Below are 19,144 nucleotides of genomic sequence, written 5' to 3'. Positions count from 1 at the left end.
GCCAGTATCCAGGTAGGCCCAGAGGGGGAGTCTGGAAGTAGCCCGGGGGCAGCCGACCCCAGTCTGGCTGCAGCACTGCCAGAGCTGATGTCAATGTGTTGCGGCCAGGATCCTCACTGACGAAGCAGCGGGTCTTCTGCCGCTGCTAGGGCCCCGGGCTGGGATGCAGTGGAGTGGGAGGGCCTGCGTCCCCCCTGCCACCCAACCTGTGGGTGGCAGTCTCCCCCTCCCCAGGCCTGTTGAGGCTTAGGCCTATTACTGGTGCTCAGCCCTGCCTGAGGGCCTGAGCTTTGCCTCAGCGTTTGCTGCCCCGCCCTGACATAGGGCCTGGGCTTAAATACTTTATTTACTGTTGCTCAGCCCTGACTGAGGGCCTGAGCTCTGCCCCACCGTTTGCTGCCCCGCCCTGACCTAGGGCCTGGGCTTAAACACTCTATATACTGTTTTACTGTTGCTCAGCCCTGACCTAGGGCCTGAGCTTATATACTGTGTTACTGTTGCTCAGCCCTGACCTAGGGCCTGAGCATATATACTGTGTTACTGTTGCTCAGCCCTGGCCTAGGGCCTGAGCTTATATATACTGTGTTTACTGCTGCTCAGCCCCGACCTAGGGCCTGAGCTTATATGCTGTATTACTGTTGCTCAGCCCTGACCTAGGGCCTGAGCATATGTACTGTGTTGCTGTTGCTCAGCCCTGACCTAGGGCCTGAGCTTATATACTTTGCTGACCGTTGCTCAGCCCTAACTGAGGGTCTGAGCCCGGATAACGTTGGTGCCCGCCCTGAGCCAGGGCCGGGCCTCCTGTACCTTTCAGGACTGCAAGGGCTGCCAGGGAAGATCGTGCCGCCGGACCAAGTGCCCCAGCCTCAAGGGTAGTGAGTCGGTGTGGCTCCCCGCCGCCCCGGAGTGGGTCGAGCCCCGGCCAACTCTTGTACAGGGGGGGAAAACAATAACAGAAAATGTGGAAGTGGCAGAGGTGCTTAATGACTTCTTTGTTTCAGTTTTCACCAAGAAGGTTGGTGGTGATTGGACATCTAACAGTGAATGTCAGTGAAAATGAGATCAGATCGGAGGCTAAAATAGGGAAAGAACAAGTTAAAAATTACTGAGACAAGTTAGATGTCTTCAAGTCACCAGGGTCTGATGAAATGCATCCTAGAATACTCTAGGAGCTGACTGAGGAGATATCTGAGCCATTAACGATTATCTTTGAAAAGTCACGGAAGACGGGAGAGATTCCAGAAGACTGGAAAAGGGCAAATATAGTGCCAATCTATAAAATGGGAAATAAGGACAACCCAGGGAATTACAGACCATTCAGCTTAACTTCTGTACCCAGAAAGATAATGGAGCAAATAATTAAGCAATACATTTGCAAACATCTAGTTCTAGAAGATAATAAGGTGATAAGTAACAGTCAGCATGGATTTGTCAAGAACAAATCGTGTCAAATCAACCTGATCGCTTTCTTTGACAGGGTCATAAGACTTGTGGATGGGGGGGAAGCGGTAGACATGGTATATCTTGACTTTAGTAAAGCTTCTGATACGATCTCACATGACCTCCTCATAAACAAACTAGGGAAATACAACCTAGATGGAGCTACTTAAGGTGGGTGCATAACTGGCTGGAAAACGGTTCCCAGAGAGTAGTTATCAGTGGCTCACAGTCATTCTGGAAGGGCATAACGAGTGGGGTACTGCAGAGATCAGTTCTGTTCAATGTCTTCATCAATGATTTAGATAATGACATAGAGAGTACACTTATAAAGTTTGCTGACGATACCAAGCTGGGAAGGGTTGCAAGTGCTTTGGAGGATAGGATTATAATTCACAATGATCTGGATAAACTGAAGAAATGGTCTGAAGTAAATAGGATGAAATTCAATATGGACAAATGCAAAGTACTCCACTTAGGAAGGACCAATCCATTGCACACATACAAAATGGGAAATGACTGCCTAGGAAGGAGTGCTGCGGAAAGGGATCTGGGGGTCATAGTGGACCACAAGCTAAATATGAGCCAACAATGTAACACTGTTGCAAAAAAAGCAAATATCATTGTGGGATGTATTAGCAGGAGTGCTGTAAGCAAGACACGAGAAGTAATTATTTCATTCTACTCCACGCTGATTAGGTCTCAACTGGAGTATTGTGTCCAGTTCCTGGCACCACATTTCAGGAAAGATGTGGACAAATTGGAGAAAGTCCAGAGAAGAGCAACAAAAATGATTAAAGGTCTAAAAAACATGACCTATGAGGGAAGATTGAAAAAATTGGGTTTGTTTAGTCTGGAGAAGAGAAGACTGAGAGGGGACATGATAACAGTTTTCAAGTACATAAAAGGTTGTTACAAGGAGGAGGGAGAAAAATTGTTTTTCTTAACCTCTGTGGATAGGACAAGAAGCAATGGGATTAAATTGCAGCAAGGGAGGTTTAAGTTGGACATTGGGAAAAAATTCCTGTCAGGGTGGTTAAGCACTGTAATAAACTGCTTAGGGAGGTTGTGGAATCTCTGTCATTGGAGATTTTTAAGAGCAGATTAGACAAACACCTGTCAGGGATGGTCTAGATAATACTTAGTCCTGTCATGAGGGCATGGGACTGGACTAGATGATCTCTCGAGGTCCCTTCCAGTCCTCTGATTCTATGGTCTGTGATATGATTTTTGGTTCAACTATCTAGGTATTTACACGGCCCTCAATACTGTATTATTGAAATGCCTCCAATGTATTTAGAAATGGAAAAAACAATACTATCATTTCTTTCGCCATGGCTCTGCTGGTCTTGCTCGTTGTTGCTGGAGCCCTGCAGCTCCACGGATATCTGAAGATATGAATTTTGTATTGTGCAGGGCTCTAACCATAAGCTTATATTTCATAGATTCCAAAGTGACTATGATTGCCTCACCTCCTGCATATCACAGGTCAGAGAACTTCCCTAAATTAATTCCTGTTTGAACCAAAGTGTATGTTTTATACTGAGTGTGTCAAGCTAAATAAACTGAACTCCTTGAATCTTTTACTATGACACGTTTATATGCAGATTATGCACAAGAATGCAAATTACCTCATTACACAATTTGCATGGACTGTCACACATATGGCACTGGTTCTCAACCAGTGGTCTGGGGCTTCCTGGGGGGCCACGAGCAGGTTTCAGGGGGACCATCAAGCAGGGCCAGCATTAGACTCACTGGGGACCAGGGTAGAAAGGTTACCACCAATGTAACTTGTGAACCTTCCCAACCTTACATACGGCGATCAGTTAGACCTTAAGCATGTGAGCAAGAACAAACCAGACAAGCACCTGAGGGAGAGAGAGAGACTGCTTGGTGCCACCTCAGAGCACTTGCCCTCCCTGTCCAAAATCCACCTCTCCAGCTCTGATGCTTCAGAGGAAGGATATAAAAAAATCCTCCTAGAATGCAAGGGGCTGAATGAAACCATGAAGCATAAACTTTTTGGAACACAAGACATAAACCAGAAGTGGGCCCCAGGGCTGTTGAACCCTGCCCCAAGATGTGAGATAGGTGCATTCAGAAAGAGCAGAAAGGGGACAAAGGTGCAGCTAGCCTGTAACCATAACATGAAATGTCTGATTTTATTCGTTTGTTTATCATGCACTCCATCTATCATGCACTTCCTTCCAGTCTCCATCCTGAAAGTGTGAATATTTTTCAGGTTCTGCTTGTTTTTTTGGGGCCAATGGGGGTCATCTCTGACTAACGCAAATTTTCAGAAGGGGTGGAGGAAGTGTCACATTCAGCAGACAAGGGAATCATGGTTTTTGGGGGGCCAATACTGAAGTGATTTGAAGATCTGCTCTTTCCTCATCATCTGGGCCAGAAAAGAGAACATGAAAGGCTTTAGAAGAATTTTGAAGAATAATTTTGAACAATAATTAAATTCTTTGATGGAAATGGAAAAGATGATGTAAGGTAGAGCATGCCAGACTATATTTCTTTGAGAAGTTAGATGATGTTTTGGATAAGGGAAATATAGTAGAGCTAATATATTTGGACTTCAGTAAAGCATTTGATATGATACCACATGGGAAGTTATTTGTTAAATTAGAGAGAATAGGGATTACTAGAAAATTGCCAGGCTGGAAAGGAACTGGCTAATGGGGAGAAGGAAATGGGTTGTGCTGAAAGAACTGTCAGATTAGAGGGAGGTTACTAGTGGAGTACCTCAAGGATTGGCCTTGGGACTGATCTTATTTAATATTTTTATCAGTCACTTTGGGACAAAAAGTAGGAGTGCGCTAACAGGATCTGATGATGATACAAAGTTGGGTGGCAACGTCAACACAGAGAACGATCAGACTACTATACAGGAGTAACTGGATGACACTGAGGGTCAAGTAATAAAAAAGGCCTGAAATTTAATAGCAGAAAGTGCAAGCACAAGGACTAATAATAAGAATTTCTGCTATTAGCTGAAGGTTCTCACCAGCAACCACACACTGCACCATAGTAACTCTAACTCAGGAACCAATCCATGCAACAAACCTCGATACCAACTCTGCCCACATATCTACACCAGTGACACCATCACAGGACCTAACCAGATCAGCCACAACATCACTGGTTCATTCACGTGCACGTCCACCAATGTAATATATACCATCATGTGCCAGCAATGCTCCTCTGCTATGTTCATCGGCCAAACTGGACAGTCACTATGTAAAAGGATAAATGGACATAAGTCAGATATTAGGAATGGCAATATACAAAAACCTGTAGGAGAACACTTCAATCTCCCTGGACACACAATAGGAGATTTAAAGGTCGCCATCCTGCAGCAAAAAAACTTCAGGACCAGACATCAAAGAGAAACTGCTGAGCTTAAGTTCATTTTCAAATTTGACACCATCAGCTCAGGATTAAACAAAGACTGTGAATGGCTAGCCAACTAGAAAAGCAGTTTCTCCTCCCTTGGTGTTCACACCTCAACTGCTAGAAGAGGGCCTGGTATTTAAGATGAAGAACAATGTTGGCACAAGAACAAACTCCCCCCAGCTCTCTCCCCCCGTAGCAGCACCTGGGTTGGGGGGAGAGGCGCCTCTCCCCGTCCCGGCAGCTCCGGAGCTGTGGATGCAGGATAGGCGTCCCTCCCCAAGCCGATGTGGGCCAGGGCCGGGGGAGGGCCACCTCAGGGTCCTTAGCGCTAGATTCAGTCCATGACTCTGGGTGCCGACAGTAGCAGGCAGATTTGGCGGTTGGAGATTGCCTTTTCTGAGACTATTCTCACTGATGCGAGGTGTGAGACCATTTTTTTTGTGGCTTTCTGTGGGACTGGATCCTTTGCAGCGGTTTTTGAAGAGGATCCCATGTCCGATGCCTCCACATGTGAGTGCTGGCGGGGAGGGATCCTGTGCTCAGGATCAGAAGTGGATCGAAGTGATTTCTCCAGCATTATAAGTTTTAATTGGAGATCCCTAGCTTTTCTAGTCCTCACTGTCAGCTTTTTGCAGTGGTGGCACTTCTGTGCAATGTGTGTCCCTCCCAGATAACAGACACACTGCGAGTGACCGTCTGAGACTGGTATTGACAGTCTACAGGTCAGATAGCATTTAAAACCTGGAGAACCAGGCATGTCAGAGAGGCTGTTTACAAAGAAAGAATGAGAATAGTGCCTTCCAAGTGCCTCTGGGTTGTGAAGCGGATGGCCGCCTCAGGAGGGAAAAAAGAAAAATGCTTTTAGGGTGGTTTTTTTGTTTGTTTGGTTTTGGTTTGGTTTCAATAGAGGAAAAAACAAAGGCAGAAGTAAATAAAGAAGGATAAAACTACGAGGGTTGAACTAAAGCAATAGCAAGGTTTTGAGGGCACTGCTGTTGTTCCGACCAAAGCCAACGGCGGCAGAAAAAAAACTGGGGGAGCCATTGGCTATGCATGCTGGGTAACTGCTCGGAGTGGCGCGAGACGGCTGCCACGCGTGCGCAGACAACCAGGGCACTGCTACTACAAATCTCTGCCTAGAAGCGCAGGAGTGCACAAACACCCACAGGTGGAACACCCACAGGGACACTCCTCAAAGAAGCAGCAAGACATCTTGCTGAACAAATACAGGGCAGTTTAAAGCTCCTTTACAGTAGACCAGTTTTGGCACCAGTACTTTTCAGCAGAGCTGCCTCCAGTGTGGTCCATATCCCACAAGTACCTTCAGACTGATGGACTCCGTCAGGCTATAAACATGTTAGATTAACAGCTTCTGCTTTCTATTTGACCTTGTATCGACAGCACTCCCATAAGCTTTTACTGCATGTCTTTTATTCATGTGTTTATTTGATTACAACAAATAAAAGAGCTTTCTGATTAAAGCTAACAGTTTTTAGCCAAATACTGCACCATGAATGCTTTTTGCTACTTCAGCAGTCTCTCACAATGCTATTTTAAATGATTTAAGATCCTAAACCTTAATGTTTTCTGCAGAAAAAAGACTGCAAGCTTAAATGATGGGGGTATATTTGGTCATTGAAGGATTGCTAAAAAAATTTCCCTAAACACATAGGTGAGAACAGAGAGTTTAACACACAATAAAATTCCAGAGGATGGTGAGTTTTACGTAGCATCATAAATGGAAACAAAATATGTGTTTTGCTACTTAAAGGTATTGTAGAAGTCACACAAAATGTAAAACCCATTCAAAGCTAAATAAATTAAAATAGGTCAAAATGATTAGATAATATAGCATTCCTTGCCTCTACACTGCTAACATATATTAATGTTGCCTTACACTTACCAGGGGTGTATAAATACACTAAAACAAAACAACTGAAAGAGACCCTAACATATACAAGCATTGCTAAATTGAGCTGTTTTGCCAATACCAGGTGTTGTATGTTGTGCATCATTGCTCTTACTGCTGCTGGTGCTGTTTATGTTGTTCCCCCAGTAGTGAAATCAACCCTAAACCAAAAAGCTATACCCCTGTATATATTATTCCTGTTTCAGCATTTTACTAGATTACTGGCTGCACAAGTGATTCTAGAACTTCATTGCTGACTCAGGATTAGAATTCTGTATAGCTGACTGAACTTGTCTTCCACTGGAAAGAAACTTTACCATTGTACAGGCTCAAATAGTCACACTGTGGCCGATTAATAAATTGAATTTTTTGCTGTGAACATTAAATCACTGTCAGTTGTTATCAACTCATATCTTGTGGTAATATGAAATGTACAACATGGCATTCAAAATACTGTGGCAATATTCTTACCAATAACGCACAATTTAAGTGAAGAAAAAGAAATCTTTCAGCACTATTATAAAAGACAGCATGATTTAGGGCAGCGTTTCTCAAACTGGGGTCTGCAAGGGTATTCCAGGGGCTCCGCTGATCAACTCCTCCCCCTCCCTCCCAGTGCCTTCTGCACACTGGGGAACAGCTGTTCAGCAGTGTACAGGAGGTGCTGGGAGGAAGGGGGAGGAGCGGGAACGGGGCACGCTCGGGGGAGGGGGAGGAAAGAGGTAGGGAAGAGGAGGGGCGGGGTGGAGTGGGGACAGGAAAAGGTGGGGTGGGGCCTTGGGGGAAGGGGTGGAGTGGGGGAGGCGGGGCCTGGGATTGAGCAGGGGCTTTGGGAGTTCGCGAAAAAGTTTAAGGGGGTCCTTGGGTTGCTAAAGTTTGAGAACCGTTGATCTAGGGCATAGAAAGCAGAGGTCTTTTCTCAGCTCTGCCACTGATTTACGGTAGGACCTTTGGGAAGTTACAGCCTCTGTGCCTGTTTCTATATCTGAAAAATTGGGTTAATATTTACACAACTTAAGGAGGCATTATGAAGAGTTAGGTAATGTTTGTATAGTGTTTTAAAGATGTGAACTGCTATAGAACATTAGTTTTGAAAATAGAAATGATGAGTTTCACTGATCATTTACAATGCCCTATAGATAAGAGGACTTTAAAAAAAAACCATTTTTATCACAGTTGGGTAGACAATCAAATTCTTTACATAAAGCATGTGGGATTTTCAGGTCATATGAATACACTGTGTATACTGAAATCACTAGATTCAGCAGACTGTTTTTAAAACAGTGTAAATAGAAAACCCTTCCCTAGTTAGAAAGGAGAGAAAGAGAGAGAAGAGAAATACCTAATCATTTCTAGAAGGCTCAGCCACCAACTTATAGCAGACATGGAGAGCACTATAGTTGGGAGCCAATGAAAAGAGAGTGATCTGCTATCACCACTTCTTCCCTTGCGTTAGCTAAAGCTGCCAAAAGAAAGCCAAGTTTGAGAATGCTTACAACAACAGAGTTTGTTACTGTAAGGCTTGGTCTACACTTACCCCCCAAGTCGAAGTAAGGTACGCAAATTCAGCTACATGAATAACGTAGCTGAATTCGACATACCTTACTTCGAACTTACCGCGGTTCAGACGCGGTCCACACGCGGCAGGCAGGCTCCCTGTCGACTCCGCGGTACTCCTCTCGTTGAGCTGGAGTACCGCAGTCGACGGGGATCACTTCCTGGTTCGATTTATCGCGTCCAGACCAGACGCGATAAATCGAACTCGGAACTTCGATCCCCAGCCGCCGAACTAGCGCGGCAGTGTAGACCAGCCCTAAGTGTCAAGCAGTACTAAAGCATTCAAACTTGTTGAACTGACTGTGTTTCTCTAGTGGCCAGCCACTATTTTATATTTCTTTTTAAAAGAATTGATTAATAGAGCTTCATCATACCATAGTACAGTGATGATATAAACACGAGCAAAAGTTGAGTGGGAATTTAGTACTGTGCCTTTAAGGAAGCAAGACCTCAAGGGATATCTAACTCATATCGACCTTTGTCTCTCAGAACAGACTTTGCTGGAGATGCCTATGGATTACTGCAGACCAAAAAGTATTTCAGATCAGGATCTTGGAAAAGAACTATTGCTATCAAAGTATTTTCCTTTCTTTTTGATCTTTATTGTCTTCTGTATCTTATCAGGAGGGGGGCTTGTGTATCGAGAATAATAATCTTGTTTTTTAATTAAACCCTGCTGAGTCACAGATCTGTTCTTTCCAGAACTCAAATTCATTCACTCAGATTAACACTGAACAATTAAAACAAACAAACAAACAAAAAGTGGTGTAAGTATAATGAAGTTTCAAGTCACAAGGGAGGTTTGAACACTGATGATGGTGCACTCTGGCCATTTGAAATCGGTTCAATGGCTGCTGTTTGCTGCTCTGCTCTCTGATCTTCTAATTACTGCTTAGGGCCTTGTTTTGCTGCTTGTTTTGCAGTTTGTATTTCTGCCAGTAAGGGCAAAAACCAACAGGTCTTTAATTTTCAGAGGACTCAGCCATTGGCGATGTGGGGAATCGGCTCTGGAACAAGACTATCTGAATCTGGATTTGTTTCTTGATGTCACACAGCTTTGAGAATCTTCATATAAACTGCCATGTAGTTGCTTTGCAAATCTGCTGTAGAGATTTGAGGCTGTCAGCAAAAGCTACTCTGCCACAAACTGCAGGATACTTGACGTGATCTTTAAGCTCTAGGCATGCCAGTCTACAACAGTGAGAGATGCAATCTGAGAAACACTTAGACAAGACTCTGAGCTACATCAGAACCCAATGAAATATGTCACATGGAACAAAGCTCACCCTGTGACCCAAAGTCTTTACCATCACGTCTGAAATGACCTTCCATGTACCCTCCTTGAGCTCAGATATACCAAATGGCTTCATCAGCTTAAAGGCCAAATTACTATCATCAAGCTCAATTTCACAAAAAGGGCTGCTGAAAAACTGGTCTACCTTGGAAAACATGCCTTTAAGCAACATAAAAGCAGCTCAGTCTATTTGGTTATCCAAGAGAAGGTTAAGAGGCAACTCAATCATGGTCTGCCAGCACTTAAATGGGAATAAGATTTCTGACAGTAGACAGCACTTTAATCTAACAGACAAAAGCATAGCAAGATCTAACGGTTGGAAGTCACAGCTAGACAAGTTCAGACTAGATATATGGCACAAGTTTTTAACAGTGAGGGTAACTAATAACTTACTTAGAGATGCAGAGGATTCTCCATCACTTGAAATCTTTAAATCAAGATTGGATATCTTTCTAAAAACATGCTATAGCTCAAACGGAATTATGGGCTTGATTCAGAATTTGACCTGTGTTACAGATGCAGCAAGACTAGATGATCATAATGGTTTCTTCTAGCCTTAATCTAGGACTTTACATTTGATATATTTGTGATGGATCAATATTTCTGCCAAAAGAATATTCATGGATCTTTTTTTAAGCTAGTTTCATAGAGATGAAGAAAATAGTTAAGCAATTTCTACTGGGGGCAATGAAAATTATCCAAGTAGGTACTTGCACAGCTTACTTATACAACCTGTTGGAAGGCTTCATCCAAGAAAACACCTTCTCAGAAATACTAGGCCTCAGTAGCTCATCCTTCTTAGAAGCCACTCTGACAGAAGGAGAGATCCTAAGCTTGAATGGAGCAAAATGCCCGGGTTTTTTATGAACATCTATGGCTAGACTTTCTACCTATTGGGACAGGATATTGCCAGCTCACCATGTATTCCTAAATTCTGTATCCACAGAATTCACCAAAACCTTGTAAACCTGAACTGAGTATAAATGATGCAGCACTGTTCAAGAGTAAGACCAATTAAAAGAAACGAAAAGATTTTAATGCTGAATTTTTAAAAAGATGCACGTAAAAAAAAAAAGTTAATTTGTGGATGAGGAATCATTTTAAAAATGGTTGCTGACAAGCGCTTGAGCCTGAATCACTAGACAAAGCTTCAGAATATAAGTACGGGTTTTTTTAAAAAATAAGATAAGCTTGTGTCAGCAAATGTTACCAGCAAGACAGCTTCTCCTAAAATGCTTTTCAAGAACCAATCTAGAAACTTTTAAGGATCCAGGAAAAACTGTTGTGTAAATGAAACTTCAGTGAAAAGTTGAAATGTATTTTGTATCAGAAATAGAATGTAAGGTTTGTGAATTTCTATAGCTTCAAATAGAAGGATGCTTTATTCTTTTTATCTGTATGCTTTCAGGCATCTGGTACTGAAAAAGAAAATTCATTCTTGAAAAACATTGCAGTTGGTAGTCATTATGAAACATTCGGGAAAAAAAAAACAATGTATGAAATAGTAAGATAATTTATTTTTCAAAACTCTTTTTCCCCCTGTGTAACTTAAGTTTATCTTTATGGAACATCTTTTCACAGACTTCTTTTCAGGTGCTCAGTTTTAAAAAGCTCTTGATTTTAAGTTCTCAGCTGTATCTTAAATGCACATCACTTTACTTAACTTGAATTATATCGGTCTCATGTTTCGGAAATTACCAGATGATGTTTTCAAGGAGGCTGATAACAGGTATCAGGGCCCAGAAGCTTTGGAAAACAGGATTTGCAGGTATCCTGGTTTTTCAGCTCAGAGATTCTAAATGACCTGAAAGTATCTGATTACATCAGAGGCGGAAAGGAAGTGTTTGCAGATAAGAGGAGATGCAAAGATGGAATTAGAATTCACTTTTTTATTTTAACAATTATTTCATAGTCCACTTCTTTCTGATCAGGTGGATTGTAGTAGATTTCCTACAAGCAGTGCAGTCTTCAAAATATCTTCTGCATTAGTCTCTTTCTTTAAAGGGGTGATATACCCTCTTTCACAGATAAGGCAAGTTCTGTAGACATTTGCTGTCTTTTCTAAACAGACATCTCTTATGAGGCATGATTGTGGCAGCAATAGGGTAATTACTAAGTTTTAATTACCTTCCCCTGAGATCCATTCATGCACAAAAAGAAAGACAATACATTTTTTTAAAATGTGATATTAATTTAGTCACGTTAAGAATGTTTAAAGTGCTAGGACCTCAAGGATTTGAAAGTCTTCAGTGTAACCCTGGAAACCAGCAGCTTCCATCCCACCTTCCTCTTGGTCTGATGAATGAATCTTTGAAGCTGATATGGTTTTGTATTAAAGCTTCATTCGAGAAGGACAAGTTGATTTTTTTTTCTACTGAGAGCCAAGTTTAAGTCATAACTTAGCTCCGAGTTTAAAAAAATAAAAGAGCTGGTTGGTCTTTAAAAGAGCAGAGCTAGCCCAGTATATATGCATTTCATACACTCCACAAATACAGAGCAACACAGGCTGAAGCTGCCCATTTCCAGACCCACCCCGAAGGTGTGCACATGTATGCGTGTGCCCTCACAGGTTAGCACAGTGGTAAAATGTAGTGGCAGAGTTGTGCAAAGTAGCTTGCCAAGCACATTACCCAAGCCATTGCTATTTCCACACTAAATTCACACCGACTTTTGCTTTAAATTGTTTACTTCAGAAATGGTGAATCATTAAAATGAGGCTATGTACCGGATTCCCTTTTTAGTTTAACTACTGATCTGAAAATCAGTTTACTAAAGTGTCATAATCATCCAAGCTAATCGATATTTAGCACATTAGTTGTTCAAAATGGTTTTAATCTTCCTTCTTTAGGCCCATAACAACCAGCCTCTTGTGCTGATTTAACTTAACATGCATCTCACTGGTGAGATTAAACCAAACTTGTAACTCCGCTGCATTATGAAGACAGCAGCCAGCCAGTGAAGGAAATGCTATATGTGGTTTTATATACAAGAGGTAGGCATCAGTATTATATTGCATGAATATTTTACTGCTAGATTCTTTATCCACACAGAGTAAGGTACACTAATTATATCCAGAAATAGTAAGAGTTACACAATTTTAGGCATTTTCAAAACACAATTTGATTAATAGTGTCATTTAAATCAACTCAGTGATGAAATCTATTATCTACGTCAAACTACAACATAAATATTACTTATATTCATAACTGGGCAGCCTCTGAGTCACTGATATTCATCCCCATTAATTTGCTAGGTAAACAGGACAGTATTACGACAATATAAAATAACTAAGTTCTTAGTTTACTTTTTGGGTTAATAAGAAATTAACATAATCAAAACTATGTTTTCCTTTCTAGTTAATATTTCTAACAATGGCTCAATATGTCTCTTAAAAATCTATTTCAGATGAAAGCCATACAAACTAGACAGAAAAGTAAATTAAGCTAGATCTTTAGAAAAGCCTCTCAGAAAGAGGAAGAAATAAAAATGTTTTACCCCTTGATGTACAACTTTCCCACAATCGTCTGCCAACCTTCCAAAGAATAAAACATTGATGGTGCTGGTCTTTGAACATGAATTCTCTGACTCTATAAAGAGAAGCAAAACCAATCCAGATTACTATAACCCTTTTATACCAAAATGGTGAGGAAAAGTCTCTACAAAAACATTTTTCTATACAACGCAGTACAAATTTTTATTTGAATAATGAAAACTGATATATATATGCAAAATATTTAAAAAGGCACAGAAAAGCAGCTATACAAACAATACTGGCTATATGAAATAGAATGTTTTTCATGTGTCTGATCACAATTTAAAATGTGCATGTACAGAGAATCAATGTATATTAAACACAGAAGTGACAAAGCTTCCACTTGGATGATTTATGTTACAGATAGAATACACTACCAAGTTATATTTAATTCTCTGTATTAGCAAATAATATATTATATCACTATTTTATATGGAGATAATGCATGACTTGAAAAAAGTCCTTTCACCCACTTGTAAGTACCAAGAAGTTTTCCCTGGGGAGCTGGGAGACCTTAGTATGAATATCTGCTATAATTAAGCTTTCATTTAAAAACATATTTCTAACTGTTATGGTTACAGAAATAACCATCCATGTGTGAATCGATACAGTCATTTTCTTAAAACTGAAAAGAATTCTAGTGCCTCTGCTGAGGCTCACAGATATCCTGAGCGGTAGCAGAGTGAAATTAACAAAACTCTGGGGAGGTTTCAGGCCTATTCAGACCTGAGTAGGGAGCAGTGAAACTGACAATGACTGCATCAATTTCACCTGCTGCTGCTAGGAGCATCGGCACTACAGATAAGTTTCATCTACACTGCATGCCTTTCAGGGGTGTATAGTGTACATACTCATGTAGCCCTTGTAGCACAGGTCCAAACAGCAGTGTAGATGGTGAGGCATGGCTTAGGCGAGTAGAATAAAGACATGCTTGAAGGGTGTGTGTATATACTCAAATACGTATATACTCAAGTACACACCCTATAAGGCTCTCTACTCACCCAAGCCATGCCTCCCCATCTACACTGCTATTTTTGTCAGCGCGGTGTCCTGCTGCTTCCCCATTGATAGAGCCTTTCTCTGCTGTCTCCCCTCTGCCAGAGCTTTTCATTGGATCATCTAGCTACATGGTGCAGTGTGGACACAATGTGCTTTTCACTCTGGCATGTAGCTACATGTACACAACACGCTGCTGAAAGTGATGTGTACTGTAAACGTAACTAGAGAGTAGAGGACAAGAACCACAAAATACCTCTCCAGCCTCAAGGATTAGAGTAATAGATTAGCACCCCCTTCCCTACCCTCATGCAACAACCAGGAGACAGAGAGGAGTCAAGTGGCAGAGATTCTCCAGTGGAGGACAGGATGGGGGTGAGGAGAAGTAAAGTGTGAAGGACGAAGACAGAAATAAAATATTTTCTTCTGGGCCATGAGAGGGACTTCAAAACTTAGACACTGAATTGCAGTGGCGGATTAATGATTTTGCTGCCCCTAGGCCCTGAAATAATTGCCGCCCCCGGCCCCATATGAACTTGTTTTAGTTATTTTACAAATTCGTTTGAACTAAAATGAATCTAAATATCATTAAAATAATTGTACATTTACAAGTTTTATTATAAATAAAATTACAAGTACAGCGGACCCTCGCTTGAACGCGCGTCCGTATAGCATGATTTCGCTTATAGCGTGGGACTGCGGATGGATCCAAAACTGAGAACCGCTTAATTTCTTCCTTCCGGTCATATTATTAACATTTAGGATTCTCGCGAGTATGTTTACTAAATGGCGTCACGCCATCATTGGTGGTTTCAATACGCGCAATGATTGGTAGAATCGCGGCGTCACTGATGCCGCGATTACAAAAATGCTGCTTATTATAAATTTGTCACCCCTGCAAATTTGTCGGCCTAGGCGATAATACGCTGCTGATGAATTGCCAGAGTCCAATACAAGAGTTAGAGCCCCTGAGTAGCATCTAGGAACATCATCTGCATTCTTTCTCCACAGGAACTGGGAGAGTTGGGCTTCTCAGCAGTTGTTTTGAATCTCACTGCAATCTTTCCCTTCCTCATCTTTTGTTTCAGCTTCTAGCTGTGTAGTTTAGTCTTGACTACTAAATCTCTCATTTTTTTTTACAATCCAAGTCAATCAGTTAAAGATATAGCTTTAATCTATTCAACCTGGAATAGGACTCAATACATTATATCTTCTGTCAGCACAATGGCCAGAACAAATGCTTTGTTTCCATGTATCAACTATGGTGATTACTAATGAATTTGATACACTTTGCTCTTCGGTTTTTCAAGTGGTTACAAACTGAAGAAATGCAGCTTTAAGATGGTACATAAAAGTAATATATTGCTGGAACAATCTATAACAACAGATTACAAGGTTCCATAACTACAGGAAGTCTCCTGAAGCACTATAGTCACATTGTTTCAAATGACTTAGTGGCTTGTAAATTTAAAATACCATATTCTGAGGAAATGTATACAAAGGTTTTTTTAAGCACTGAACACAACAAAACAGCTCTTTCCCAAGGTTTATTAATACTGATATAGCAAAATTTTAAGAGATGCATTAGTAACTTCAGCAAAAGTAAAGAATTGTATGTTTAAATGGGAATACCTTGAAGTACAATCTTGAAAAATTCTGTTCCATTTACAAGTTTAGTTAAAGGGTAGGAGAGAATAACTGTTCCCTGAAATGAAAGAAGAGACAAAAAAAATTTTTTTTTGATTAACAAAAAACTCTAAAATAAAGCTATGAGCAACTCTGGGTCACTGCAACAGAAGTAACTAGTAGATACTTCAAAGCACAAAGCCAACTTTTGGTCTGGAGCGTCCAGCATAAATTAATGTTATCGTGGCCTGACAAACAGATTGTGGGGGGAGGTTTAGAGTAATTTGGTGGTCAAGGTTAAGAAGATATGAGAGCAAGTAAGTGAATTTTAACCAAAGGGTGTCAGGTCTAAGAGGGTGTTTGATATTGAACAATTTAATCATCTAGGCTAGAGCAACAAGAGAGGAAGAAAACAAGTGGCTAATAGGTGACCAAAACTAAAATAATCACTGCTTTTCATTATGTCTGATATATTTTTTCTTTTTTTTACATATGTTCTTGGACTTTCCACTCAGAGAAAAGAGGCACATATCCTGTGAGAAGTTAACTAAAGCAAGTAAACCAGAGAAGGCAGGAAAACAGTAGCTACTCCAAATATAGGAAATAATATTTAGACAGGAGGAGCATAACAAAATAATTAACTGAGAGTTACAAACCAGGAGATAAAAATGTGTAGGCACTAAAAATAAATTTTATTTCTGTGGAAGATTCAAGTGGACAAACAGACACATAAGCTACTCTCAGTAATTGCTACACAGATGCTAATGAGTACCTCAGAAATGTAGGCCATGTACTTAAAGAAGGTAACTACAAAGGTAGGTTTTGCTAGTTAAGGGCAAATGAAGGGCTAATTCACAGAGGTAAAAGAAGTGGCTAAAGAGGTGATGCAGGATAATCAGAAGATACAATGGATTGAAAATATTCTGGAGGGAAGTATTGAAAGGCATGTGAAATTAGAGTCAAGAGACAAAAGTAAAGAAATTCATATGGGAATAAATAATCCTCTGTATAAATGTATTTAAGATGTGGAGAACTGATTAGAATAGTGGTATCATCCAAACCCAGGGCTTCTAGAGTTTAATCACACCATTGTGTCAATGTTGCAAATACTTTTTGGCTGTAGAAGGGAACCTACTTACAATCAAACTACGTTTACGCTGAAGTCAAATGGAAGCACAGAATTATATCATTGCATTCCAATTCTAGTTATACTGGACATCTGCTTAGGATGAATGAATGGGGGGGAAAATGGGATTTTACCATAAAGGTTAATTAACAGAACATGTAAATCAACTGAGTGCATTCCTCCACACTAGGCAGGTATAGTGCTGTGTCCATTTTAAAAATAGAACAATATGGAGAATGGTTCAGGGGGAAGAAACAAACATGATAAGGTTAGAAAAATAAATCTCTATCTATCTATCTGTAAGAGAACTGGGTATGTTCAGTCTGGGGAAAACATGGTTGGAGTACACAGGGAGAAAGACAATGGTCTATAAACACACAAAAGAAGCATTACCAAGATGACAGGTATGTTATTACCAGCCAACCAGGACAGAAAGAGTCATAGTGGTCTTATATCGCATCACAAGAAGTGTGGGTTAAATATTATAAGACAGTGTTAATTAAGCAGTGGAAACAGCTGTCAAGGGAGGCACTTAAGCTAAATGAGGATAGGCTATATCAATAGCCATCTATTACAGACACTTTAAGAAATAAACAGCATTGGGCGACTGACCAGTAACTGAAATAGAAATCTCCACTTTAATCCAAATAATTTTTCTTCCTGATTTTTTTCTAAAAATATAATTAATAAAACAAATCCAACTACCCCTAATCTCCAACATATTTCAAATAGAATAGTGATTCAGAACATGTTGTACAGCTTTATTGCCAAAGCAGCAACAGTGTTTCATTTAGAACAAAACTAAGAAAAAGTTGTAACATAGGTTATATTTTATCCTGGTAATAGTGCCACTTTTCAGGAGAAAGATGGCAAGTTCTATGGGGCAACATGAAATGTCATAAATGCACATTTTAATCACCAGCAACCACTAAACAATGCTTTATAAAAGTACTGGAAATGTCTCTAAAAGTACCTGAAGAAATAGATTTTCCACTCATATTTTAATTTGGGGATTTATTTAATATTACAAGCAAAGGATAACCTGTGTACAAGTTGTTAAAAAAAAAATACACCAAATTTTGCCTGCTGTCAGTAACATCAGTTATGGAATCCATAGTTCCATTGAATCTAATAGAGCTACCAGTGTAAAAGCAGAAACTGATTCAAGATGGAAAAAGAGGGAGAAAGCAACCTAAGAGTTAATTACAAGCTGTGATAAATGAAAGGTGTGTGAGGGGGAAATGTGAGGGGGAGGGGAGGGGAGAGAGCTCCCTTTTATGAACACCCAGCCAGCTAGCTATAAAAACTCTCTTAGTAGCTGTTCTCTACTTGCTTTACCTTTAAAGGGTTAAATAGTCTCCCTGCTATGCATAGGTAAAAGAAAGGGAATGGGCACATGACCAAAAAAGCCAATCGGAAGGCTAGAACTTTTTAAAATTGAGAAAAAACTTCCCCTTTGTCTGTCAGTCTGTTGTTCTTGGGGAAAGGCAGACAGGGAGCAACTATGCTGTAAGAAGCTTGGGGCCAGGCATGAAAAATCATTGGTATATCTAGAACTACTCATTTAAAATCCCAGATATGTAAGTAAATCAGGAAATGTCTAGGGATTAGGTTTATCTCTTTTTATTTCTTTATTTCTTTATGGCTTGTGGACTCAGCTGTGCTAACCCCAAATGCTTTTGTTTCGCTTTTGATTAAACTGGAGCTCAAGAAAGTTATTCTTGATGCTTAATCCTTGTGGGGTTTTTTTGTTTTTGTTTTTTTTAATCTAGCAATAGCCTGAGTTTCCAGGTGTATATTTTTTCTTTTTCTTTCTAATAAAATTTACCTTTTTTAAGAACAGGATTGGATTTGTGTGTCTCATAGACTCATAGACTTTAAGGTCAGAAGGGACCATTATGGTCATCTAGTCTGACCTCCCGCATGATGCAGGCCACATAAGCTGACCCACCCACTTTCCCTTAACTCAGCTGTTGAAGTCTCCACATCGTGATTTAAAGACTTCAAGTCGCAGAGAATCCTCCAGCTTGCGACCCCTGCCCCATGCTGCGGAGGAAGGCGAAAAACCTCCAGGGCCCCTGCCAATCTACCCTGGAGGAAAATTCCTTCCCGACCCCAGATATGGCGATCAGTAGAACCCCGAGCATATAGGCAAGATTATCCAGCCGGATCCTCATTTTACCAGCGATGGCACGTGTCCTAAGAGGTTTGTGCATATGTTGCTTAATTAGCTGCTGGCAACAGCTGATTTCCTTTGTTTTC

At 40.6% G+C, this 19,144-nt stretch overlaps 1 protein-coding gene across 1 annotated transcript in view; it reads right to left on the bottom strand.

The window, feature by feature from the left end:
- POT1 (protection of telomeres 1) overlaps positions 1 to 19,144 on the bottom strand; it is a 149,973-nt gene that overhangs the window by 115,261 nt on the left and 15,568 nt on the right. Inside the window, exons 3-4 of the mRNA XM_026648918.2 lie at positions 15,763 to 15,835; positions 13,098 to 13,189 (exon numbers count right to left, since the gene is read on the bottom strand). Of these exons, the coding sequence (XP_026504703.1) occupies positions 13,098 to 13,189; positions 15,763 to 15,835 (165 nt within the window). The remainder of the gene's footprint in view (positions 1 to 13,097; positions 13,190 to 15,762; positions 15,836 to 19,144) is intronic.

The sequence above is a fragment of the Terrapene carolina genome, unplaced genomic scaffold (genome assembly GCF_002925995.2).
Source record: "Terrapene carolina triunguis isolate 2854851 unplaced genomic scaffold, T_m_triunguis-2.0 Scaffold68, whole genome shotgun sequence".
Classification (NCBI taxonomy): domain Eukaryota; kingdom Metazoa; phylum Chordata; order Testudines; family Emydidae; genus Terrapene; species Terrapene triunguis.
This window is presented reverse-complemented; position numbering and strand designations above follow the sequence as displayed.